Raw genomic sequence first — 24,825 nt, forward strand, 5'->3', positions numbered from 1 at the left:
GTGCGGGCTTCAGTAGTTGCGGCTCATGGGCTCTAGAGCGCAGGCTCAGTAGCTGTGGCGCACGGGCTTAGTTGCTCCGCGGCACATGGAATCTTCCCGGACCAGGGCTCGACCCCGTGTCCCCTGCACTGGCAGGCGGATTCGTAACCACTGTGCCACCAGGGAAGTCCTGGATACTTACCTTCTAAGCATTGGTTTATTTCTTTTTTCCCGGTTTCTGCTGTGTTTATGAATTGGCTCTCAGTAGCTAAGGAAGGGAAGGGAAAACTAGTGTTTACTGAGTGCCTAAGCCTTGCCAGGCACCATGCTAATAAACCCTAGGGCAGAAATACCCCTTGCTCGTCCTCTGTTCATTCAGCCGGCTGGACTGGAGCATCTCTGAAGTCCTGGTGCCAAGGGGCTCAGAGGTGGATTCCCAGAGGTTCCGGTTGACCTTGGTCTCCCACTGGGCTCCTGGACAGAGGGGCCTTATGGCTGTGTCCCCTGATGTGCAGGAGGGTCTCCGTGACTTGAAGTTGTCCCAGCTGCACCCTCTTTAATGTCCTTTCCATCTTTCCCTGGGAAAGGCCTTGGCTTTTTTCATCTCCTTGACCACACCCAGCATCCTCTCCTAGGCCCACCGAATGGACCTTTTACAGAAGGCTTATTCCTGTGGCCTCTGGCCTGCCCTCCACTGGCCTCTTGTGACCACATTCAAGTCATTTCTGCCGTTTTTAAAATCCCAGGCTAACCCTCCCTGTTCATTCATTGCAGAGAGATGAATGCAGGAAAAGAGATTCATAGAAAGTGCTGAGGGTTTTTAGGTTTTCAGGTCTTAGTGGTCAGGAGCAGGAGACCTGATTCCTATGGCCCTCCCAGGCTAGACGGGACCAGCCTGGAGGTGGCTGGGGAATAGGGACTCTCAGGTAGGCAGACATCATTTGTCGTCGCAGCCCCGAGTTCAGACTAGATATAACGTTAAAGATGAACGGCTGAGGCCCGAGCCACGGCCCTGCACCACCACCCTATCCTTGTAAAACTCCATGGAATCACATGTGTAGGGTTTGAACGCCGCTCAGAGAAAGCAAGGGGACCTCCGGGCGGGCCTTGCGGGGCTGGGGCGCGCGCACAAGACCTACAGTGCGTTCTCTGGTGGATGTGGCCCCCAGCGCGGCCGCTCGAGACCCCCTCGGCGGTCGCGCGGCCCAGGGGCTGGGCCCTTCCGCGCCCGCAGGCGGAGCCGCCAGGGGGCGCCATCAGGGGGCGGGCCCTCGCTACCGCCTCCTCTTGGCCCTTGTGGGCCGCCGTTGCCGCGCTCGGCATCCACCACCTTTCGACTCCGCGGCATCGGGTGCTCAGGGCTCTTGGTGGCGCCGGAGTCGCACACCCGAGGCGCCCGCTGTCCGCCGGCGGCGGCGGTGGCCCCCTAAGCGGGCCCGAACGGGGAACGGGGAGCGGGCGGGCGCCGTGGCCCAGGCCCAGGGTCGGCGGGCGGAGGACGACTCGCGGCCTCTTTGTCTCGGCAGCGGCGGGCGCGTCCGCGGGGCCCGGGGCGGAAGTCCCGCCGCGCTCCCGGCGCCCCGGCCGCAGAGGTGGCACCATGAGCGACATCCGCCACTCGCTCCTGCGCCGCGACGCGCTCAGCGCCGCCAAGGAGGTGCTGTATCACCTGGACATCTACTTCAGCAGCCAGCTGCAGAGCGCGCCGCTGCCCATCGTGGACAAGGGCCCTGTGGAGCTGCTCGAGGAGTTCGTGTTCCAGGTGCCCAAGGAGCGCGGCGCGCAGCCCAAGGTGCGCCGGGCGGCCGGCTGCCGCGTCCCCGATAAGTAAACTCCGGCTCCTTTTTCCTTCTCGGTGACAAGCGTCGTCCACACCACAAACGCTCTTCGGATCGGGGGCTCCGTCCTCGCCTTTGGCCTTGCTCCTTCAGCAGCAGCCAAAATGCCCGTTTTGTGGGGCCTGTGACAGCCATGTCTCAATGGTGTTAAAGGAAGAGACTTTAAAGGCCTGTTACCGAGAATCTCGAACCGCTGTAGGTCATCCTGAGCCCCCTAGGATGATGCATAATGACGTAGAATGGTGTTTCTCGAGATTAACAGTAGAGAGTTCTACTCCGTGGGACCTGGGCTTTAGGGAGGTGAAAAGTGCCCTGGGGAAACCAGTGTTTTCTGTTTTCTCACTGTGTGAAACTAATAGGCTGAATTTCTCATCGCTTCTCCTGGATTTGTTTTACAGAGATTGAATTCACTTCAGGAGCTCCAACTTCTTGAAATCATGTGCAGTTATTTCCAGGAGCAAAGCAAGGACTCTGTCCGGCAGATTATTTTCTCATCCCTTTTCAGCCCCCAAGGGAACAAGGCCGATGACAGCCGAATGAGCTTGTTGGGAAAGCTGGTCTCCATGGCAGTGGCTGTGTGTCGAATCCCAGTGTTGGAGTGTACAGCCTCCTGGCTCCAGGTACGTCCCTAGAGATAGCCTTCTCCTGAGCATGTCCGAGGAGATGTTCGGTGTCAGGAAGTTTAACTTAATTGGATTTCTAGAGAGGTCTTTTCCATATGTTATCTCCTTGATGTTCCTGCCCTGTATGCTGATACCCCACACCTATATATACAGGTTATCACCATTCTTGAGAAAACAGTAGTTTGTAACGGTAAATGAAGGCTCCATCTTCAGAATAAGTGAGAAATCATTTTTCTTAGTTGAAAACAATAAGGTAGGATTTTGAAAACAGCTGTGCATGTAGTCTCAAAAGATTGGATTCTTTTTTTTTTTTTTTAAGGTCATTATGTGTCAAACAACTGTGGCAATGTTTGCTTGTTTTTTTTTTTTTTTTTTTTTTTTTTTTTTGCGGTACGCGGGCCTCTCACTGCTGTGGCCTCTCCCGTTGCGGAGCACAGGCTCCGGACGCGCAGGCCTAGCAGCCATGGCTCACGGGCTTAGTTGCTCCGCGGCATGTGGGATCTTCCCGGACCAGGGCACGAACCCGTGTCCCCTGCATCGGCAGGCGGATTCTCAACCACTGCGCCACCAGGGAAGCCCTGTTTGCTTGTTTTTTGTACAGTTAGATCAGTAAACATGGGAGTTGTTCCAGGGTGCCATTTCAAAGCTGATGGCTCTTCTAATGGATATGGACATAGGAGCCCTCTATAGTGTTTTTAAATATCTTTAAAAAAAAAAAAAAAAAAGTATTTTCACAGTAGACTTCGTGTTAGATAGTTTTTTGGAAGATCTATTCTCTTTTGCTTTTTTGTTACTCAGAGTTGTTGAAAAATTCATAATCCACTTAGAGTAATCATTAACTCAAATTTTTGATGAACGTGATCCTCAGCTAAGCTAACAAAATTTACTACATTTCAGTTTTTCAAACCTGTTTCATTCCCAAGGACTTGACATCTTTTGGGTTTTTTTCAGTTTATTTAAATGTTTTTCCTGTGATCTTGTTTCTCTTTAAAATTTGGCTAGTAAAAATATATTTTGTTCTTTGTAATACGTAGGTAAATCTCAAGGGAATCTGTATCAGAGTGGCCACCATTCTGATTTCTGGGACACATGTATAACTCTTGTGTGTTGTATTTCATGTCAAGATTACCTCTATCCCTTGATAACCTGATGAAGTCAAGTTTAGCATCTTGAAATTCATCATATAATTTTCCATTTCGCTCTCATGGTGCTGTTGCGCTGGCGTTTTGGCAAAGTGAAAGCAGATGTTAACAACAGGAAAGGGTCTTGTGGCTTGGGACAGGGTTTGCCACGCCGGGGTGTAGGGCTGCAGCTTCCTCCAGAGAAAAGGATGGAGATGGCTGGTTTGGTGAATGAATGAACAATCTGGCCTGATGCCTCCTTGCAGTTTGCCCTGCAGGCCGTGTTGTAGCCCTGGAACTGTAGCATCCTGAGCAACGGTTAAATGTGGCTGCAGATGGGCATCTGAGTGGCAAGGAAAAAGACGGGAGGGTGGTGATGTAGGGTTCAAAAGTATTCACGGAATCCGTAGTAGGAAAGGATTGTAGGAGAATGTGAGAAAGTACTGCTCTAAATCATATGATAGATCACGGATTCTCCTAAGTCACATCAAAGTGGTAGCAACTGTTAATTTTTACCTTTGGAGTCTCACCTGTAGGGTTACAAAAATTGTCGCTTCCTCCCTTGAAGTCAGGAATGATTTTTTCTGAAGTAAACTTCAAAGGTCAGCAGGCCTTTCATGTAAAGGGCAAGATAGTAAACATTTTAGGCTTTTTGGGTCATATAATCTCTCTTGTAAAAAAAAAAATTATTTATTTGGCAGCTCTGGGTCTTAGTTGCTGCATGCAGGATCTTCGTTGCCACGTGCGGGATCTTTAGTTGCGGCATACAAGATCTAGTTCCCTGACCAGGGATCGAACCCGGGTCCCCCTCTATCGGGAGCGTGGAGTCTCAGCCACTGGACCACCAGGGAAGTCCCTCGGGTCATATGACCTCTGTCACCCCTACTCAGTTGTGCCCTTGTAGTGCAGGAGCAGCCTGAGACAATAGCAAACACATGAGCAGGGCTGTGTTTCAATAAAACTTTATTTACAAAAGGAGGCGGCAGGGTGGATTTGGTCTGCGGGCTTTCATTTGCCAACCTCTGCTTCAGAGTAAGCTGTTAACGTCTTCTTCCCCTCTTGGAGGGGGTCCTGCCGGTTCTCATCTTCACCATGTGTACAGAGTTGCTAGTCTCCTGGCTCACAAAACCTGCAGTTACATGCACTGTGGCTTCTTTCCAGCGGACGCCTGTGCTCTACTGTGTGCGGTTAGCCAGGGCCCTCGTGGATGACTACTGCTGTCTGGTGCCAGGATCCGTTCAGACGCTGAAGCAGATATTCAGCGCCAGCCCTCGCTTCTGCTGCCAGTTCATCACCTCAGTCACTGCGCTGTATGACCTGTCGTCAGGTAAACTTTAAGCGGACCGTTACCCTTCAAGAGGCTTCGGCCGATTGCTAGTCGTATTTGCGCTGAACACCCAGCCAGCGGATGGCCTTTCTCTCTCTCTCTCTCTCTCTCTCTCTGAAGTGTGTATTTTATTTCAGGCTGAAAGCTAAAGGGATGGGCCACCTGCACCTCTGGAATTTGCTAACAGGGAACTTTCCCTAGTGAGTCCCATTCGCCTGACTCAGAATGGTCCAGGTGGCAGACAGCTAATAAGCAAGGGTCTGGTGTCTGGGGCAGATGTGGCTTTCTCCCCAGACATGACCTGCTTCTTTTTTTTTTGCGGAACGCACCACTTAGCACGTGTGATCTTAGTTCCCCAAGCAGGCACTGAACCCACGGTCCCTGCATTGGAAGCACAGCATCCTAACCAGTGGGCCACCAGGGAAGTCCCCATGACTTGCTTTTTTTATTCCCGACGTTTTATTTTGAAAAATTGCAAAACTTCAGGAAAGCTGCAAGAATATTACAACAAAGGTTTGTGTATCTCTCACCGAGGTTCACCAGTTATTAACATTTGCCATATATTCTTTTTTTTTTTCTCTTTTCCTTTTGCTCTTTCTTTCTTTCCCCTTCTCTCCACATACACACTCACAAGTATTTTTTTCCTGAACCCTTGAGTTTGTTGCCAGTGTCAGGTACCAAGTACTTAAATGTGTATCTAAGAACAAGAACACTCCCTTACACAAACATGATACCATTATCACATGTAAGAAATTGAATACTGACAGAATACTTTTATCTCATATATAGCCGTTGTTCACATTTCCTTGATCGTCTCAACAATGTCTTTTATAGCCTTTCCCCCCCTTTTGAGGGACGAGGAGAACTCGGGATCCAGTCAAGGCTCATACATAGTTGTTATGTCACTTTGGTCCTTTTAAAATAGTTCCCACACAGACGCAGAGAATGGAATTGAGGACACAGGGAGGGGGAAGGGTAAGTTGGGACAAAGAGAGAGAGTGGCGTGGACGTATATGCACGGCCAAATGTAAACTAGATAGCGAGTGGGAAGCAGCCACATAGCACAGGGAGAGCAGCTCGGTGCTTTGTGACCACCTAGAGGATTGAGATAGGGAGGGTGGGAGGGAGATGCAAGAGTGAGGAGATATGGGGATATATGTACATGTATAGCTGATTGATTTTGTTATACAGCAGAAACTAACACACCATTGTAAAGCAATTATACTCCAGTAAAGATGTTAAAAAAAAAATAAAACAGTTCCCAGCTTTTAAAAAAATCTCTGTGATATTGACATTTTTTGAGAGCTCAGGCCTGTTGTTTTGCAAAATGTCCCTCAATTTAGTTTTGTCTGCTTCCTTATGAAAGGTTCAAGTTAAACATTTGTGGCAACAACATTACCCAGGCCGTGATGTGTCCTTTCTACACCGGGAGGCAAGCGTGTCTGTTGGACTGTGGGTGATGTTCTGAGACTTCCTTAGCAAGGTACTAGGAGAGGGCCTCAGGGAGGCCATTAGATGGCATTTGACTTCAGCTGGGAGAAGCCCACGTCCGTCGTCCCTGTCCAGCAGCAGAGCCCTCTGGACCCCCAATAAAGAAAACCAAGAGAAGTTGACCAGCTCTGGTTGGATTGTGGCAGGGGTCTCAGACCCCACCCACTGGGCCCTGCTGCCCACTTTCCTCCCCCAGGAGTGGGTTCCAAGGAACATGGATTGACAAGCACTGAGTCCTTCTACATCTGTGTCCTTGAATGACCCCCACGGCCCTTGCGGCCCCTGGCTAGGGCTGCTGCCCTCGCTTTGCATTTGGGGAAGGTACAGGCCTAGCCCTCGTGAGCAGCTTTCTCTGCAGAGGCAGACCCGAAGCCCGCTGTTGTAGTTCAGGTTCCTCCTCTGCCCTCAGCTCTGGCTGCTCAGAGGGCTAGCAGGTAGCCTCTTTCTTCTCCTGGTTATAACTAACCCAGCTGCTGGAAAGCCTTAGCAGCATTCTCCACTTTTGTTCAGTCCAGCATTGGTCTCCTGCCAGCACCCTGATTGTATTTGATTCTCCTTTTATTTGTAACTCTTTTCCTTGCTGTTAGACTTTTTAGTTCGCTTGAGAAAGTTCGCACGGACCTACCATGAACGTTTAAGTGCGTATCATACCCGCGTGTAATCGCGTACTTTGCTTTTGTCGCTGCGTGCCGCTCGCTGGGATGGGGGGCAGGGCTTGTGGGCGCCCCGTTGCTGGAGTGGAGTCTTCCCTGGCGCTCTCCTAAGAGGCTTCTCAAGAGCTCTTAATAGCTAGGCACGGTATTCAGGTCCTTTGTGTTCCCATAGGAAAGATTTGTGGCATCGTAGTTGCTCTTTCAAGTCATCGGTTATTCCAGGGCAACAAGGACAGAAATTGGCCTTAACGCTGGGAATGGATTCGTTAACGTATGGAGAAGGAAATAATGTTCAGAAAATACCACTAACGTTCTAGGGTGGACATGAGACGTGGTATTTTTCCCTTAAGTCAATTTGCCAGTCTGACATGTCAGTCTTTTTTCTAAACCACTCTGTCGAGGTAGGATCGACGTAGAAAGAGCTATATGTTTATATGTACAATTGGATGAGGTTGGAGATACGGAAATCCCTGGCTCCATAGTGGTGGCCCAGAGGGTGGGCCTGAGTCCGCTGGCGGCGGGCTGCTTGCTGCTGCTCGTGGTGCTGTGGGTAACGGGCGTCTGTGCCTCCAAAGCTGTGAAATGGAAGGGGCTCACCTAACCGAACAGAACACCCTCTTGCCCCCGTGTCACAGGGAACTTGGGTCTCCGCGTACGAAGGTTGTGGAGATTATTCACGCAAGTACACACGCTCACGTGTACTCACTGAGCACACGTGTACACAGCATGTGTGCATATGCCGCCTTCAGGCTCCGGAGATGCCCCAGCTAGACGGGTGTGGGGTGGGGGAGGGGCTGGGTTGCTGGAGGAGTGGGCCTGAGACGGGCGTGTCCCAGACAGAAACGTTTCGGGGAGTCAAGGGGCCAGACACGGGGTCACCACTGTTTATTTTGCCAAGTAAAGGTCATAGACGACAGCTGCTTCCTCTGGTCCCCGTCATTTTGTGGCAGAAGGGAAGGGCGTGGGGTAGCCCCCAAACAGTAGACAGTCCCAGCGGGGAGGCCGGTGTCTCCTGAGGAAGAGCAGTTGGAGACTTCACAGCAACACGGGCCTCACCGTGCCCCCCTCTCTTCTCACGCTTGGCTCTGGACCTCAGCAGCCTGGAAGGGGCTTCTTCATGAGCTGAGGTGTGCGCAGCCCCAGAGGCAGGAGGCTGGGGACCCGCTCCCAGGCACACAGACACCCCAAGGGCAGTGTCCGCTGACCCCAGGATGGGCGGTGTAGCCTAGTGGTAAGAGCTGGGCCGCCTGGGGTCAGGTCTGGGCCCACCACGTAGTCTGGAGAAAGTGATTTAACATCTCTGTGCCTCAGTTTCCTCATCCTTTATGTAATAGATGGTTTCTTTGAGGATTAAGTGAGTTCACCTGTGTTAGGACTCAGCCCAGTGCCTGGCATGTTGTAATCTCAGAATAAATGTCAACTTTTGTTTTTATAATGACTGTTCTCTGTCTTGCCATAGAATGTACTAGACCTCAGGAATCACAGGAGGCCGGGCCTTGTTTAGAGGTTCCAGGCTTGGGGCTGGGATGGCTCCTGGCAGGTGACAGATCGCTGTCTGGACTCTGAGCTGCTCCCTGAAGGCCACTGTAGCTGTCACCGTGCCACTGAGGGGACACCAAACACGGGGGCGAAACCTACTCACAAGGGAAGGGATGAAGTGTGGTGGTGGTAGTTGTGGACATAGATAGTGGACTTTTATTTAAATTGGCACATAGGTTCACAAGGCATAGTGGAGTTCTAGGGAATTGTTGGTTTAATGCTTTGAGCCCAGCCATGGCCAGGCCTTCCTAAGCCGGATGAGAGCCCAGCCCTCTCGGAGGGTACGTTCCAGGAAGGGAGACAGAGGGTAGATGAGGACAGAGGTGCGTCCTCTGGATGTCGGGTGGTGAGTACTGTGACCTTGAGGTCCGTCTTTCCCTGTCTCCTGTCCGTGGGGCTGAAGACCCTTCTGACTTTGTTTTGCAGACGATCTCATCCCACCGTTGGACTTGCTTGAGATGATTGTCAACTGGATTTTTGAGGACCCGAGGTTGATTCTCATCACTTTTTTAAATACTCCAATTGCAGCCAATCTCCCAATAGGATTTTTAGAGCTCACCCCACTCACTGGATTGATCCGCTGGTGTGTGAAGGCCCCCCTGGCTTATAAAAGGAAGAAGCAGCCCCCCTTAGCCAATGGCCACGTCACTGCCAAAGTCACCAAGGACTCGGGGGGCCTGGACAGAGACTCCCACCTCTTGTACTCAAAGCTCCACCTCAGCGTCCTGCAGGTCCTCATGATGCTCCAGGTGCACTTGACCGAGAAGAACCTGTACGGCCGCCTGGGGCTCATCCTGTTTGACCACATGGTCCCGCTGGTGGAGGAGATCAACAGATTGGCGGATGAACTGAACCCCCTCAACGCCTCCCAGGAGATCGAGCTCTCCCTGGACCGGCTGGCACAGGCCCTGCAGGTGGCCATGGCCTCTGGAGCCCTGCTGTGCACGAGAGGTGGGTGAATGCCTGGCCAGGCCTCCCCGGGGAGGGTCACCACCACCCGTCGGAAAGAAAATAGGGGCTCCTGGACAAGGACTGTTTTCCGCTTTTAGGACTTCTTTCCTCTCGGTGAACGCAGGGCAGGTGGGCGGAAGTCGCAGGACACGCCCAGGTAGAATCCTGTGGCCGTGGCATCTGGGTGTCTCCTGGCTGTTTTGCCCAGGCCTGGGGATGCCTCCAGAGCACAGATAATAATGGCTTAGTCTCCTCCCTCTTAGGGAATCTTTTCTTTTTCTGCAGTTCTCTTCCATTGTGGCATAATTTACATACGATGAAATGCAGCTGTTTAGGTGCAGGAAACATTCCCATCACCTGTCCAGAGGGCTCCTTAATTCTGCATTTCAGTGCTTGAACTCGCCCAGAAGAATGATCTGATGCTAACGACACACTTTGGTTTGCTCTTTGGCTGCTGGCTCATGCAGTAGTCCCTGGAGATGGGTTTCCCTCTATCTCGCTCTTAGCCTTGGGCGTCTGATCTGTTGTCTGGGCCTTTTCCCAGCCACCTGACAAATTGCCGGTAGAGCTGCCCCCTTTCCTAAGTGATGTCTGCTGTTGAGGGCGTGTGTTAAAGCAAAAATGGAAGAAAAAGAGAGCCCAGCTTCTAAACGATGCTATAGGAAGTTGAGCATGAGGTACCGTTACCGTCTCGCTGGCACCCTTGAACATCCGCAGACCTCTCCCCTCGTCATCTCCAGGCCGTTCCTTAATTCTGTGTCTCCTTCATTTCAGATGACCTGAGAACCTTGTGCTCCCGGCTGCCCCATAATAAGTAAGTACCCTCCCAAGCCTTCTAGCTGGGCGGGGGCGGGAGTGGTGGGGTGCAAGGCAGGGCGGACCCCTTGTCCTGGTTTCTTGGGGAGAGCTGGTCTGCAGGGTCTAGAGCGTCTGTGAATAAGGGACCCCCCAGAACCTGACAGTAAGTAGGGGAATGGATGTGATAGCATAACACAGGCGAGGAAGCCCAGGCAGGGAGTCCATCAACGAGGTAAGAAAAGCGGCCGTCCTGGGCGTCAAGGAAGAAGCCGGAGAGAACTCGGGGGGCCTTTACTGCTCACTAAGTCAGCATGCGTGTGTGTCGTGGTGATGTCGCGTGCTGTTGGCGACATTGATTGCACAGCCCTCAGGGATATACTGTGTCGGTTAGGCCAGCGCCTTGGTCTCGGGTGGCGCAGACCGGGTTCTGTCTGTGGTTTGCGGTGACGCTGGGGCTGACTCTTTTGCCTTGGTTTCCCCCCTTGTAAAATGGGGACTGTAATTCACCTGCCCCACAGGGTTGCAGTGAGGTTTAAATGAGGTGGTGTTTGCAAAGTTCTTTGTCCGCGGCACACGGGAGTCTCTCCGTAAGTGGTGGTGGTTGTCCTAATTTGGGGGGAAGCAGTGGTAATGGTGAAAAGCAGGAACTGTGTGGTCATAGCAGCTTCTGGTGAGAATTCCACCCCTACTACTTCCTATCTGTAAGACCTTGGGCAAGTTCCCACTACCTCTGTTTTCTCTATAAAATCAAGAAAGCAATAGTACCTGCCTCCCCCGCCCTGCTGCCCTCATAGGATTTTTGTGAGGATTAATTGAGTAAAAACATAGAAAGCACTTAGAATGGTACTTGATATGTAAATAACCTAAGAAGTGTTAGCTACTGTCACTTTTACTGTTATTTGTGTAATAGGAGTTTCTCTTAATGGAATTAATTTCACTGAAGCTAAGAAGCAAAAAGCTATGTGCCCAAAAATGTTTCATGCAAAGGCAGTCTTATCAGTAGCAAAAAGTCAGAAACAAGCTAACCATCCCATAGCATGGGGATACTTAGTAAGTTAGTAATGATACATCAGAAGGATAGAACATTATGTGTCCACGAAAAATAGTAATCGTGGGGCTCTCCTTGGTGGCGCAGTGGTTGGGAGTCCGCCTGCCGATGCGGGGGACGCGGGTTCGTGCCCCGGTCCGGGAGGATCCCGCGTGCCGCGGAGCGGCTGGGCCCGTGAGCCATGGCCGCTGAGCCTTCGCGTCCGGAGCCTGTGCTCTGCGACGGGACAGGCCACAGCAGTGAGAGGCCCGCGTACCGCCAAAAAAAAAAAAAAGTAATTGTGGCCACCGTGTGAGGAGATGTTTATAGTTGAAGGCAGAACTCCCCTTCTCCCTGCCGTGTGCACCTGGGCAGCGCTTACAGGAATGAAAACAGCTGAGTTGTTTCTTCGGAGGGTCGCACTGGTTTTTAAGGTGGCTAGTGGGGCTCCAGGGCTGGTGTTGGCAGGCAGTGCCGACAGACGGTGAGCAGGCCCGCCGGGCCCCTCGGCACTGTGTGAGCTCCCAGCCACCCAGGGCCCGACCCACCAGCCCTGCCGGGGCCCGGGAGTGGGGCAGGTGTGGCAGGTTGAGCGAAGGCTTAATTTGAGGCCGGAAGGTGGGCCGGATGCTACTTCCCGGGCTGACAGGAGAGGAGCTGCAGCCAGAGGCCCGGGAGCTTGGCGTCGGGCTCTAAGGGGCAGGCAGCCCCAGGCAGGCATCTGGGTGGTTAAACGGGGGCTTCTGGAGCAACAGAATGGCCCACCTGGAGATGTGACGTCAGCAGGGTGGACAGCTTGTCCAGAGGCCATCTCACCCTCGGGAGCCCACACTGTTTCTTTGTCTCCCTCCCTCCGTCCCTTCCTTCTTTCCTTTCTTCCCTCCAAGGAAGTCTCCCCCGTCTGAGGACGTCGTCAGTGCCAGTGGCACCTCTTCACCTCCTTGCACTAATCCCTTTGTAACCTTTTCCTTCTTTGTGCACAGCTTTTATTTAATGTTTGATGTTTCCAGGGCATTAAAATAGTGATAGGGTATGAATCGTTTATCATCTTAGTGTTATAACCGGGGGTCCCCGTGGGAATCCTCTGGAACTTCTAACAGCCCCCCCGGGGCCTCTAGCTGCTGCTCCCGCCCGCAGCCCTGGGCGCAGCCCTGGGCCCCAGTCCCTGCGGGGCAGCCTGACACTGACGTGGGGAAGGAGTGGCCTGCGGTCACTCGGACTTACCACCTCTTTGATTTCCGCCTGTTCCTTCTGTGTTAATCGTCTTCTGGGCCGGAGACCAGAACCTTCCTGAGACCCCTTCTCTCCGGCTCAAACGGGCATGTGACCTACATTTTGCCTCCACAGTATTCCCTCCTTAGACTTACTTATCTGTCTTTGCTTATTTTCCTTGAATTTCTTACCCAGACTTATTAAACCGTAGTAGTTATTAAAACGTAGTGAAAAGAGTCCGAAGAGCTTCAAGCCACTGAAAGGCACCAGCTTTCTTCACCCCTGGGTTTACTGCCTGAGCCCCTCCTGGGGGCCCTGGGTACCAGACTTTGTACTTGGGGGGTGGGAGAGCATGAGGCTCACTCTGCCAAAGACCTAGGCCCGCCCCCCGCTTCATCTCGGAGCTCCAGGAAGCAGCCAACCGCAGTCAGTCACCCAAGGGTGAAGTGGCCCGGTGGGGCGGGCTTTCGCTGGGCCAAGCAGGACAGCATGCAGGGAAGGTGCGGCCTCGTGGGACCGGGACGCTGAGGGGCAAGTGGGGGGCATGAACGGGGCCTGGCAGGCGGGGTTTGGTGATGTGGAGACACTGTAGTGTAGACACTCGAGAGACAGGACCCAGCCGGAGCCACGGCCCTGGGTGAGGCCGGGAGAGCAAAGCGCGGAGGCCAGGGGATCCAGGGTGAGGGCAGGGCTGGGCAGGAGCCCTCTGTCCTGAAGGGGCGTAAACGGGGGAGTTGGTTATTTCAGGCTGAGTCCAGACAAGCTAGAGGTGGTGAGAAAGTTAGGACGCTCTGCTGACCGTGCTGGGAGGGGAGGGTGGCGTTAGATGGGATGAGACTAATGAGAGGAAGCTCTTCAAGGGGTTTCAGAAGGGACCGGCATGGGAGGCGGCATTGAATTCAGGAGGGAGGACTTCCTGGAGGCAGAGGCTGTTGATGTGCTGAACCACAGAGAGCCGAGCACAGGCCAGGGTGGCGGGGGGGGCTTGGGGAGGGCTCTTGGGGGTGGGAGGGGGCCCTGAAAGTGGGTGAGGGCTGGGTCCAGGCCGGGGCCATTCCTCAGGACTCCGGACATCAGGGTCATGTGAAAAGCCACCCTCTGTGTGGCTTTGCTTGGAATTCAGTGAGGACTCGCTCATTAGGAAGGACTTGGAGAAGCGTGGCCCTCTGTCCTTTCTGCGGTGGCTCCTCAGCCACGACCCCAAAGGTGTGGACAGGTGAGGCTGACGCCAGTGCTCAGCTGCATGGTCCCCAAGCCACAGATGCCAAGGCTGTGTCCGGAGCTTCCATGGACCACAGGCCCTGCCCCCTCCCTCCCCATCACTGCCGGCGGGATCCTGGCTTTTCCCACCGCAGCCCCTCACCTCTCCGGGCACCAGTCTGTCAGTACATCCTGCCGCCTCCAGGTCAGCCCCTCCTGCTGCTCCCCAGCCGTGAGCCGCCCTCCGTCCTCCCTGGAGACTCGGCGTTGTCGCGGCACAGGAGCGAGGAGGACCACGGCAGCCTAGCCTGCCCCGCACCCATAGCGCCGCGGTCGGGCGGACGTCACCGTCGGCACCAGCGCATCCTAACCCTTCTCCTTGTGTTTGCAGCCTTCTCCAGCTGGTGATCTCGGGCCCCGTGCCGCAGTCGCCGCACGCGGCACTCCCTCCCGGGTTCTACCCTCACATCCACACACCCCCGCTGGGCTACGGGGCTGTGCCGGCCCACCCCGCCGCCCACCCCGCCCTGCCCGCGCACCCCGGCCACACCTTCATCTCAGGCATGACCTTCCCGTTCAGGCCCATCCGCTAGGCTGGCCCCCGCGAACCGCTGAGTGGCACCGTGCCTTCCGTGCCTGGTTGGAGGAAGCCTTCCCAGGAAAGGACGACCGATCCATAGGAGAGGGCTCGGGGGGGCAGCCAGGCGGCCCGTCCTTGCTGCAGAACCACGGAGCCGGGTCAGTGCGGAAGTTCTGCGACGTCGCCGTCCAGGTGCCTCCTACCTGTCTCATTCGTAAAAGCCCAGATGGGATCGATGAAAGGAAACGTCCAGCCCTCTGCGGAGCGATGCGGGCATCTTTAAGAGCTGCAGGGGCTGTGAGCCTGTGGTCTGGGGTGTCATTGCAGACACACGCCCTGAGCCTGTGCCGTCGGAGCACTGGTGGAGGAGCAGCGGCCGCAAGTCCGCGTGTCTGGCTTCCCTCCTTGTGGACGGGCTGTGTCCCGCCAGGAGCACGAGGCACTCCCGTGGCTCCGGGAGCGTGAGGCCGAACCCTCGGCGTGGCGAGCTCTCACCCAGCACTTGGCCCCCACAGGTCAGGGGAACCTGTGAGCGTGGCCCCCGTCAGTGGGGAAAGGGATGTCTCTGTTTTATTGGGGTCTCTAAGTTTTCTTTCCATGTGTTCAAATAAATTTTTTCTAAACAGTTTCATAGACTTTATGGACTGTATCTTTAAAACTTAGTAGCTGTGGGCCTTGGGGATGTCCTCCCCAGTCCGCAGCGGTCCTGGTGAGGAGATTGGATACAATTGTAGGCGCTCCTTTTGGCCGAAACGCCGCAGATGCTCCCCGCCGTGCGCGGGGCCCCCAGGGTCTGTCTCTGCTTCAGCTGCGGCTCCTTCCTTCCTTCTGGAACAAGACTCGGGCCCCGGGAGCTTTTCTCCAGCGCGCGGTTGGAAGGTATCTGCTCGGCGCTCTCACTTACTGGTTCGGGGAGGAAGGAGGGATAATCAGTAACCCCGGTGCTGGGCTCCCCTAGGCTGAACGTGAGGGATGAGAGGCGGTTACAGCAAACAGTGAGCGTGGAGGACCAAGATTAACTCGAGGGGGTAAAATTTAACCTTGCCGTTGTTTACCCTGCTGTTGCTGAAGTCCGTGCCCTGGGAGACCAGACCAAACCAGATTGTGCGTGTGTGTGTGTGTGTGTGTCTGTCTTTTCGTCTGGAGTTTAGGGCATCTCTCAAGGTAGTGCAGTTTTGCTGTGAGGCCATACGTGGCCTCCGGGGTCCGTGACCATGGGTGCTTTCTCAGGGCCGTGAGCTCGCGGTCCTCCGTGGGCCCCGGGAGTGCTCAGCCAGGCTCCCCCTCTGCCCCAGCCGGTGTGTAGGAACCAGCCTGCAAGGGAAGCCTTATCAGGACCCCGCTTTTAAGTTGCTTTTGAGAGCCATGAACTAGAGAGGAAATTACCTTTTCTTTGAGTTTGATTTCATTATCCCTGTGTTTCCTGTTTATGTATAAATCTGCTGATATCAGGGCAGGAACCAAAGTCAAGTCTCTGCTTCCATCTCTCTTGGTGGGACTGACTCATCCATGGAACTAAGGAGATTAGCACTTGCTGGTTCTTCGTGTTCAACTCTGGTACCAAGTGTTTCTGAAAAGGGTGGGAAAAGAGCTCTCACACTGCTTCCTGGTTGGAGAGGGTCTCTAAACCTGGTTCTGTCTTGGAAGGTGGCTGTCACCATCCGTGTCCAGGGCTAGATAGTCTTAGCTCCTCTCAGACCCAAGGTGGCTTTTGCCAAAATAAAAATACAAAGAAGGGTAAAATGTAGGAATTAAAGCCACTAGAGCCACAGACTTCCTTTGTGGTATTTTTAGCAGTGTGTGGACAATTAAGTCAGCATATTAAAAAGCAATGGACCTCCTGTCATGTGCAGGCACTTGCTAAGTGTTTTACATCCATTAAAAACTGACATGTGAGAAAATATTAGGCAACATATGAAATAAAGTGTATCTACCCAGAGTGTATAAAGAAACTACACATTAATCCAAAGACATTGCAATTTTAAAACTGAGTGAAGGACATGAACAGAAAATTCATAGAGGAGAAAATACAAATGGCCAATAAATAAGAAAAGATTCTAAAACTGGTAGCCAGGGAAATATAAAAGTGAAATGCCATTTTTTTACTTACCCATCATCAGATCAACAAAATAGAAAGTGTCGCTAAAGGTGTGGGGAGAGAAGGATCGTGGTTTGTGGTAGAGTTGAATCAGTTTAACTGCTCTGGAGAAATTAGAAGATAAGATGGTTCTGTGGTCCAGCAATACTAGAAAGATATGTACAAGGGTGTTCAGGGCTGTATTGTTTGTTTTCTAAGTAATGGTTTTATGGGCAGATAATTCACATACCCAGTTCACTAATTTAAAGGGTACAATTCAGCGGTTTTCAGTTTCTTTACAGAGTTGTACAGCCATCACCACTATCTGTCTTAGGACATTTCACCACCCCAAAAGAAGCCCTGCAGCGATTACCAGTCACTAACCCCCTCCTCCCAGCCCTTGGCAACAACTAGTCTACTTTCTGTCTTCGTAGATTTGCCTTTTCTGGACATTTCTTATAAATGGAATCATACGGTATATGTTCTTTTGTGACTGGCATATTTCAATTAACATAATGTGTTCAAGGTTCATCCATACTGTCAAGTGTCAGTTCTTGATTACTTTTTTTTTTTTTTTTTTTTTTTTTGCGGTACGCAGGCCTCTCCCTGTTGTGGTCTCTCCCGTTGCGGAGCACAGGCTCCGGACGCTCAGGCTCAGCAGCCGTGGCTCACGGGCCCAGCCACTCCGCGGCACGTGGGATCTTCCCGGACCGGGGCACGAACCCGCGTCCCCCGCATCGGCAGGCGGACTCTCAACCACTGTGCCACCAGGGAAGCCCTAAAAGATAATTTTTAAAGGGAATTTTAGGACTTCTATTTCTGGTAATGATGGGCTAGATTTTTCAGACCAACCCTTTTACTTTAAATAAAAATGCTGGATAAAATACAAAGATCTATTGATGGGCCAGCAGGTTGTAAACAACGTCCAGGTCAGGTGCCGAGGGAAAGCAGGCAAGGTGCACTAAGACACTTTTGCCCTGAGGGCCTCAAGGGTTAAGGGCTCAAAGGTGGCGGTCTACTAGGAGACCCTCTCTCCATTTTGCTGGAACCCCCAGGGCTGTTGTACCTTCAGTAAGAACAGAAGACAGCATGGAAGGTTTCCCTGGTGCTGAGCAGAGCCTGAGAAAAACCAAAGGAAAGTCTCGTTCCTGAGAAGTGAGGGACAGGGGTGGGTCCTCACCCTGGTTGACAGCACTGCTTACCCCGGGGCACCTCCCACTGTAACCTCAGTCCGTGGCGGTCCTAGACCTGCAGTCCTCCCAGGTGCCTGTCAGGAGCAAACACGCGTCCTCTGGAGGAAAGTCATTCATCCTAGGCTCAGCCCGCAAATGACCGTCCAGGGAGAACGACTGATAAAACAATGAGAAGTGAACACGGTGCCAGGAGTGGGAACCAGCAGAAAGTCTTCCAGTGTCGCAGTTGTCAGAGCCGGACTAGAACAATCATGTTTAAAGGAATAAAAGACGAATGTGACACTATCTCCAGGGAAAAAGAAATTGTGAATTACCTAGCAGATTAAAAAAAAAAAAAAAAAAGCTGGCTAGAACTTCAAGAAATGAAAAGTAGAATCACCTACTGAATTCAGTGGAGCTGGTGGGGATGCAAAACGGTGTAACCCCTTTGGAAAGAAATCTGGCAATATTTAGCAAAATTATATATGTGATTGCCCTTTGACCCAGAAACCTTCTAGTTCCAATGGCAAAAATAGGAAATAATACATATACAGGTCGTTTCATTGCAGCATTACGTGTCATAGCAAAAGATCAACAACTTCCTGTGAGTCCATCAACATGTTTTTTTATGCACATGGAAGGGTATTATGCTACTGTTTTTTTGGTTTTTGTTTTTAAGATATTCTGCCAGGGAGTGACTGGTAGGATTTATTAAGTTAAAAGAAAAAAGCAAGGCCCAGGAAAGTGTGTATATTGTGCTACCTTTTGCAAAAGGAGGGAGGTGGGGAAATATAAATTGAAGTGAAGGAAGGATAAAGGAAAAACTAATAACATAGTAGCTTTGGGGACCGGGGAACAACAGAGTGAAGTGACAGGAATGGAAACGAGGCTGCTGAACGTACCTTGTTTTGTAGTTTTGACTTTGGGACCAGGTACGTGTTTAACTTCGTTAAATCAGACAGAAACACAAAGCGAACTGAAGCAGGTGAAATTAACTTGGTATCCGAATCGGTAGCATAACCACACAGAAAAGAAAATTTCCAGTTTCTTTAAAATACCCTGTTTTAATTATACCTCTTCCTTCTTCAACTTACAAAAGCCTGTTCAACATCACGGAGAATTTTTTTAAATGCAAATTAAAGCGAGGTCATTTTTGCCTATCACATTGCCAGCTGTTAAAAAAAAAAAAGTGTGGTTAGCAAGTGTATGTGGCAGAATTATTAGCCATCTACTAGCCATCTGTCTCCTAAAGGACCTCAGTTGGGGCAAATACTTGACAGGCACCTGCTCCGGGGAAGCTGGGCCCCTCCCTTGCAATGAATTGTGGTTGGTCTAAACCGGCACGTCCTTCCACACCTCTGCTAGGAATTTGGTTATGTCATGGGCAGGGGATGTGTTTCTGGCCAGGGTGGGGGCAGGTCTGAGAGAATGGCTTTCTGGAAAGTTCTCTAGGCCAAAGGGACCAGAAATGGGGACACAGCCGTTTTGGTGTTGGTTGGACACTGTCGTCGAGGATATGGCACCTCTGTTCTTAGGAAGTAGGCATCTTGCAGTCCTCTTGGGACTCCTCTTGGTCATCGAGGTGTCCTTGGGCCACTAATACTGACCAACCCTAGAACCCTCTCCATTGCACTTCTTGTTACATGAGATAATAGCGTCTTCCTCTCTAAGCCAGTTTTAAGTGTTTCTGAAATTTGGAACTGAAAGTATCCTTGATGTGGCAGAGTGGTTGGGAAACAGGCACTTTTATTCTTGGCTGGTAATGGTTTAAATTGATACAACTTTGTCAGGGCAATATCTATCAAAATTTAAAATATCTGTTTCCGGAATTCCCTGGCCGTCCGGTGGTTAAGACACCACCCTTCCAACTGCAGGAGGTGCAGGTTTGATCCCTGGTCGGGGAGCTAAGATCCCTCATGCTGTGCAGTGTGGCCCCAGAAAATAAAGTAAATAAAATATCTTTGGCCAGCAATTCCACAAGGAGGGCTGTATCTCACAGAAGAACTCCCACAGTTATGTACAAGCATGTTTGCAGTAGCAAAAGATGAGAAACAGCTTAGATAGTCATCAATATGGGCCTGGTTAAGTAAATTAAGGTATATCCTTGCAATTGGATTCTAAGAGGGACATTTTCTAATTAGGTAGGTATTTGTCCTACATGGAAAGATGTCCAAAATATATTTAGTTTAAAGAGCAAGTTGGGAGTTCCAGTGGTTAGGACTTGGCGCTTTCACTGTCGTGGACCGGGGTTCAATACCTGGTCGGGGAACTGACATCCTGCAAGCCACACACACAAAAAAGTTGTTGCAAGTCAATATGTATATTATGATCTCCACTGTGTAAACACATTATAAATAAATAACAATATAGTCTAGTTATGATATATCTCTGTTGTTTCTGCCCATTCAAAACTCTGCCCCTTTTTTCCTGCTAGTGATAGCATCCTGACTTCACCCCTGAGGCCCTGGCTCCATCCCTGGCCTAGGCCTGGTCTAGCTGAGCTCTGCAGCCCCCGTGGTGATTGCCTGAAAATGAACCCATGAACCCAATGAACCCTAATGAAACCCAATTCTAAGACTTGAGCCATGGATTTCCCTGGTGGCGCAGTGGTTAAGAATCCTCCTGCCGGGCTTCCCTGGTGGCGCAGTGGTTGAGCGTCCGCCTGCCGATGCAGGGGACACGGGTTCGTGCCCCGGTCCGGGAAGATCCCACATGCCGCGTAGCGGCTAGACCCGTGAGCCATGGCCGCTGAGCCTGCGCGTCCGGAGTCTGTGCTCCACAACGGGAGTGGCCACAACAGTGAGAGGCCCGCGTACCGCAAAAAATAAAAGAGAATCCTCCTGCCAATGCAGGGGACACAGGTTCGAGCCCTGGTCTGGGAAGATCCCACATGCCACAGAGCAACTTAGCCTGTGCGCCACAACTACTGAGCCCATGTGCCACAACCACTGAAGCCCGTGAGCCTAGATCCTGTGTTCCACACCAGAGAAGCCACCACAATGAGAAGCCCCCACACCACAACGAAGAGTAGCCCCCGCTCGCCGCAACTAGAGAAAGTCTGCGTGCAGCAAGGAAGATCCAACGCAGCCAGAAATAAATAAATAAAATAAATTTATAAATTTATTTTTTAAAAAAAGACTTGAGCCAGAACTACTGGAAAGAGAATCTGTCTTTTCACTTGAAGCTGGGAGGGGGTAAGTCCACAGTTGGGGTGGGAGAGGCAGGGGGGCAATCACGTGGATGGAGGGTGACCACAGAGAGGAACACAGAGCTGAGAAGTGAAGAGACCCGAAGCCCTTATGATGACACTTGTGCCCTGGATCTTGACATGCTTGAACATGGTTTCTATACCCTGGGCTTCTAAATTACGAGTCAATAGATGCTTCCCAACTTTTTTTCCTCAAGCCAGTTTGGGGTGATTTTCTTTTACCAGCAACCAGGAGATTCCTGATGAATTCACAAATACATATACCTATGGATTTTTGTAAGAAACATCTGGAAAACTGTGTTCTTAGCTGTTAAGAGGGGTTGTCTCTGGAGGTTGGGATTTTAGGAGAGTTGAACTTTTTTTTTGGCCATGCCACGTGGCATGTGGGATCCTAGTTCCCGGACCAGGTATCCAACCCAGGCCCTGGTAGTGAGAGCATCGAGTCCTAACCGCTGGACTGCCAGGGAATTCCCTAAACTTTCTAAATTATGGCTTTGCTGACCAACATGGAAACCTGTAGCCAATGTGGCAGTTGAGGGGCCCTTGAAATGTGCCCAAAAGGAGATGTGCTGTGTGTGCAGAAGACATATATAAAAAGAATGTAAAAGTTCTCATTCATAATTTAAAAAATCAATTCCACATTGAAATGATACTATTTTGGATAGATTGGGTTAAATAAAACAGTACTAAAATTAATTTCACCTGTTTCGTTTTACTCCTCTCAATGTGGCTACACATTTTTTTTCAATGACTTTTATGGCTTGCATCTGGCATCACACTTCTGTTAGGGCTGGTAAAGAGAGCACATGAAAGCCAACCTGTAAATCTTCGCTGAATGAATATCACGTTTAAAGTGTTTGCAACATGCAGTATTAACTTTGTGATCAGATGAAGAAAATAAAGTTGAGAAATGTTTAACGCAGTTGCTGATATTTGCGTGGTGACCCCAATCTCACCTCAGCCCCTGGGATTTTGCATCACCTGCTGGACTGGGAATTAGTTGGTGGAGTGATCAAGAGCATGAGCTTTAGAATTCCACAGACCAGGGTCTGACCCCAGCTCGCCCTCCGTGGCCTTGGAGGAGTTCATTTAATCCTCTGAGCTCTGGTGTTTTCAGCCACAAAATGGGGCGAAACACGCTTTCCTCCATAGGTGTAGCTTGACTAAGGCGTTTGAAAGGAGAACTTCTGCCCCTTTGTTCCCTGGCCTTGAGCTACCACCAAGCCCTAAGGTGCAGTTTCCCTCCTAACTTTGTGGAGCTGAGATTGCTGGCTGTCCACCAAATCCATTTTCTCCTTCCACCGAAATTAGGTGGTAGCTGAACACACCACTAGATTCCTTGTCCCCCCTGCCTCCCTGGCACGTTATCCCGGTACCTCGGGCAATGTAGATTGGACAGCCAGACTGAGCTGAGCCACTGAGTCTTTCCTAGGAGTTTAGATGTGGCGGCCGAGAACATGTGCCTCCCAGGTCTCCTGCTGTGGGAGCACAGCTGACTTACAGCCTCAATCAGATTTTAAACTCAGAACCAGGCAAGCACCTCAGTTCCAGTTCCCTGAGAGTGAACATCAGGGGATAGGGTGGGGGGTTGGACCTGGGGAAGCCTGACATTTGCCCCCTGGTCACCACCATGCACGCTTTACACACACCCTGGGCAGTCAGTGCTAACCCCCTCATCGGTCACTCTTCCCCAGAGCATATTCTGGACCTTCTCCATCATCCCTAGCTGGAGATGCAACTTCCTGCAGCCCCAGAGTTGCCATCTGGGTGCAAGTCTGTCACATTCCACTCCCCCTCCAGGCCTGTGTCATTTCCTCTTTCTGTCTCTCCTTCTCTCTGTTTCTTTTGCACACGGTCTCTGCCTCTCTCAGGAAAGAGAAAACCAAAAGCACGCATCCACCAGATTTTAGGAACTGGAACACAGATGACCTAGTGGACCTGACTTAGCAGAGTAGAGAAAGCTGAAAGCTAAGCTGTCAGAGGCAGAAGCCAAGAAGCAGACACCTGAGCTCCCCAGACCCCCAGAAAACCTGCGGAATCCAAGGCTTCCTAAAAACAGGAAGATCGGTACGAAGTATTAAAAGGAGCCAGTGGGCCCCCAGACCTCCCCTCCCGCTTTGTATCCAGCTAAGAGACCCCTCCTCCTTCACCCTGGCAGAAGCCTGAGACCAAATAGGCTCTGATTTTGGGAACACTGGGCAGAGCCAAAGGCAGGGAGAGTTCATCTTGAAAGCAGGGGCATTTGATGAAATCTGCTTTCTGTAATATGAGAATCCTCTTTTCCCTGTTAGGCTCCTAGAATTCTCATGATCAAGTTACTCCTCCAGGCTAGAGGTTAAATGAGTCCTTTCTAGAAAAACTGAGTGGCCCAAGAGAAAGTACTAACAGGTGTTTGAGGACACCCCTCCCCCTGGTGAAGTTCTCCAGTTGTTCAGTTCCCTCTCTTGTATACAGAGTGACTCACTCCACGCATATGACTGAACAACCCAGGGTCACCTGGCATGCTAGGAAACCCTCCAACAGGAGGAACAAAACAAACACATTAAAAAACAAACAAACAAACAAACAACAAAAGGAACTGCAGCAAACAAAGACGACAGAGGGAGCAGGAACAAAGTTAACTGTCCTCAGAGAGATGAGAGCAAGTATTGTAATCATGAAACAAGAACAGCAAGTATGAGTAAAGCAACAGCTTGAGAATAAGAAAGCGCCGGGAAATTGAAGACAGGATAGAGGAAATAAAAACATTCAACAAAAAGCTTAGAAGAAAATGAAGAGAACATCCTCTAGATCTGGGCTCTAGAAAGTGCACTGAGTTTAAGTGATGAAAAATGGAAGAGAAGTTAAAATGACTTGAGAGGATTAGAACAGAAGGTCCAATATCTTTTTTTATATATAAATTTATTTTATTTATTTGGCTGCGTTGGGTCTTTGTTGCTGCATACAGGCTTTCTCTAGTTGAGGCCAGCGGGGGCTACTCTTCGTTACGGTGCATGGGCTTCTCATTGTCGTGGCTTCTCTGGTTGCGGAGCACGGGCTCTATGTGTGCGGGCTTCAGTAGTTGTGGCACACGGGCTCAGTAGTTGTGGCTCGTGGGCTCTAAAGCGCAGGCTCAGTAGCTGTGGCACACGGGCTGAGTTACTCCACGGCATGTGGGATCTTCCCCGACCAGGGCTTGAACCTATGTCCCCTGCATTGGTAGGTGGATTCTTAACCACTGCGCCACCAGGGAAGTCCAGAAGGTCCAATATCTGAATAATCAAAATTCTGGAAAAGGAGAAGAGAAAACAGAAAGGGGACACTATCAAATAAATAACTCAAATTCATTTCTCAGAACAGAAAAACATGAGTTTCCAGATTGAAATAGCTGCTTGAGTGTCCATTATGGAATTTCAGGATACAGGTTAAAAAAAAAAAAGATTTACAAGGTTCCAAAGAGAAAATACCAGTCACATGCAAAGGATCAGGTATCAAAATGGCCCTGGACATCCCCAGTAGCAATACTGGAAGCCAAAAGGCAATGAAGCAGTGTCTTTCAAATTCTGAGAAGCAATTGCCAATCTGTAATCCATACTCAGTCACATGAGAATGAAGGTTTTTGCACATGAGGGTTCCCCAAAATTTACTTCCCATATACTTTTTCTGCTGCAAGACTTCAAACTACATTTCCCAGACTCCCTTGTCTTGGCCTCAGGCTAGATTCTATTATACTAGTGAGATGCACTAATGAGAGATGGAAGAGAAGACATTTCCTGTTTCTGGTGGTGCCTTCAGGGGTGGCAGGTGGGTCTGGGCTCATGAGATTGCTTTGGACTCACAGTTCCAACAGTGGGTACAACAGGCTTGATGACAGAGCTCCCTGAAATATTGTTTTTCCCCTTTGCTCCTCCAGCCCTGAGGGCACTAATTTCTGGGTGGTCTCATCTTCCCTCTTTGTAATACGGAAGCCCTTTTTAACATGTTTGTACCATTTTCCTGTATTAAATGTTACGTTTAATTACTTGAGAATTCTGCTGTTTTCCTGAATGG

General features: G+C 50.9%; 1 protein-coding gene across 3 annotated transcripts; it reads left to right on the forward strand.

Moving 5' to 3' along the window:
• Positions 1-1,285: 1,285 nt before the first annotated feature.
• Positions 1,286-14,967, forward strand: INTS15 (integrator complex subunit 15). Of its 3 annotated transcripts, none has more exons than XM_059036426.2 (6): positions 1,286-1,771; positions 2,216-2,437; positions 4,723-4,888; positions 8,998-9,522; positions 10,297-10,336; positions 14,151-14,967. In XM_059036426.2, exons 1-6 carry the CDS (start codon positions 1,580-1,582, stop codon positions 14,350-14,352), a joined length of 1,347 nt encoding a protein of 448 aa, XP_058892409.1. In that variant the 5' UTR covers positions 1,286-1,579; the 3' UTR covers positions 14,353-14,967. The 3 variants fall into 3 exon arrangements, with proteins under 3 accessions (XP_058892409.1, XP_058892412.1, XP_058892411.1); XM_059036429.2 differs by having other exon boundaries at positions 14,340-14,967; XM_059036428.2 differs by lacking the exon at positions 1,286-1,771 and adding an exon at positions 1,793-2,012.
• Positions 14,968-24,825: the final 9,858 nt, after the last annotated feature.

Source organism: Kogia breviceps, chromosome 14 (genome assembly GCF_026419965.1).
Source record: "Kogia breviceps isolate mKogBre1 chromosome 14, mKogBre1 haplotype 1, whole genome shotgun sequence".
NCBI classification, from domain to species: domain Eukaryota; kingdom Metazoa; phylum Chordata; class Mammalia; order Artiodactyla; family Physeteridae; genus Kogia; species Kogia breviceps.

Coding starts and splice junctions, on each gene's coding strand:
- INTS15 (XM_059036426.2), top strand. CDS start 1,580: ATGAGCGACATCCGCCACTCGCTCCTGCGCCGCGACGCGCTCAGCGCC. Junction 4,889..8,997: donor GCTGTATGACCTGTCGTCAG/GTAAACTTTAAG, acceptor TTTGTTTTGCAG/ACGATCTCATCCCACCGTTG. Junction 10,337..14,150: donor TCCCGGCTGCCCCATAATAA/GTAAGTACCCTC, acceptor TTGTGTTTGCAG/CCTTCTCCAGCTGGTGATCT.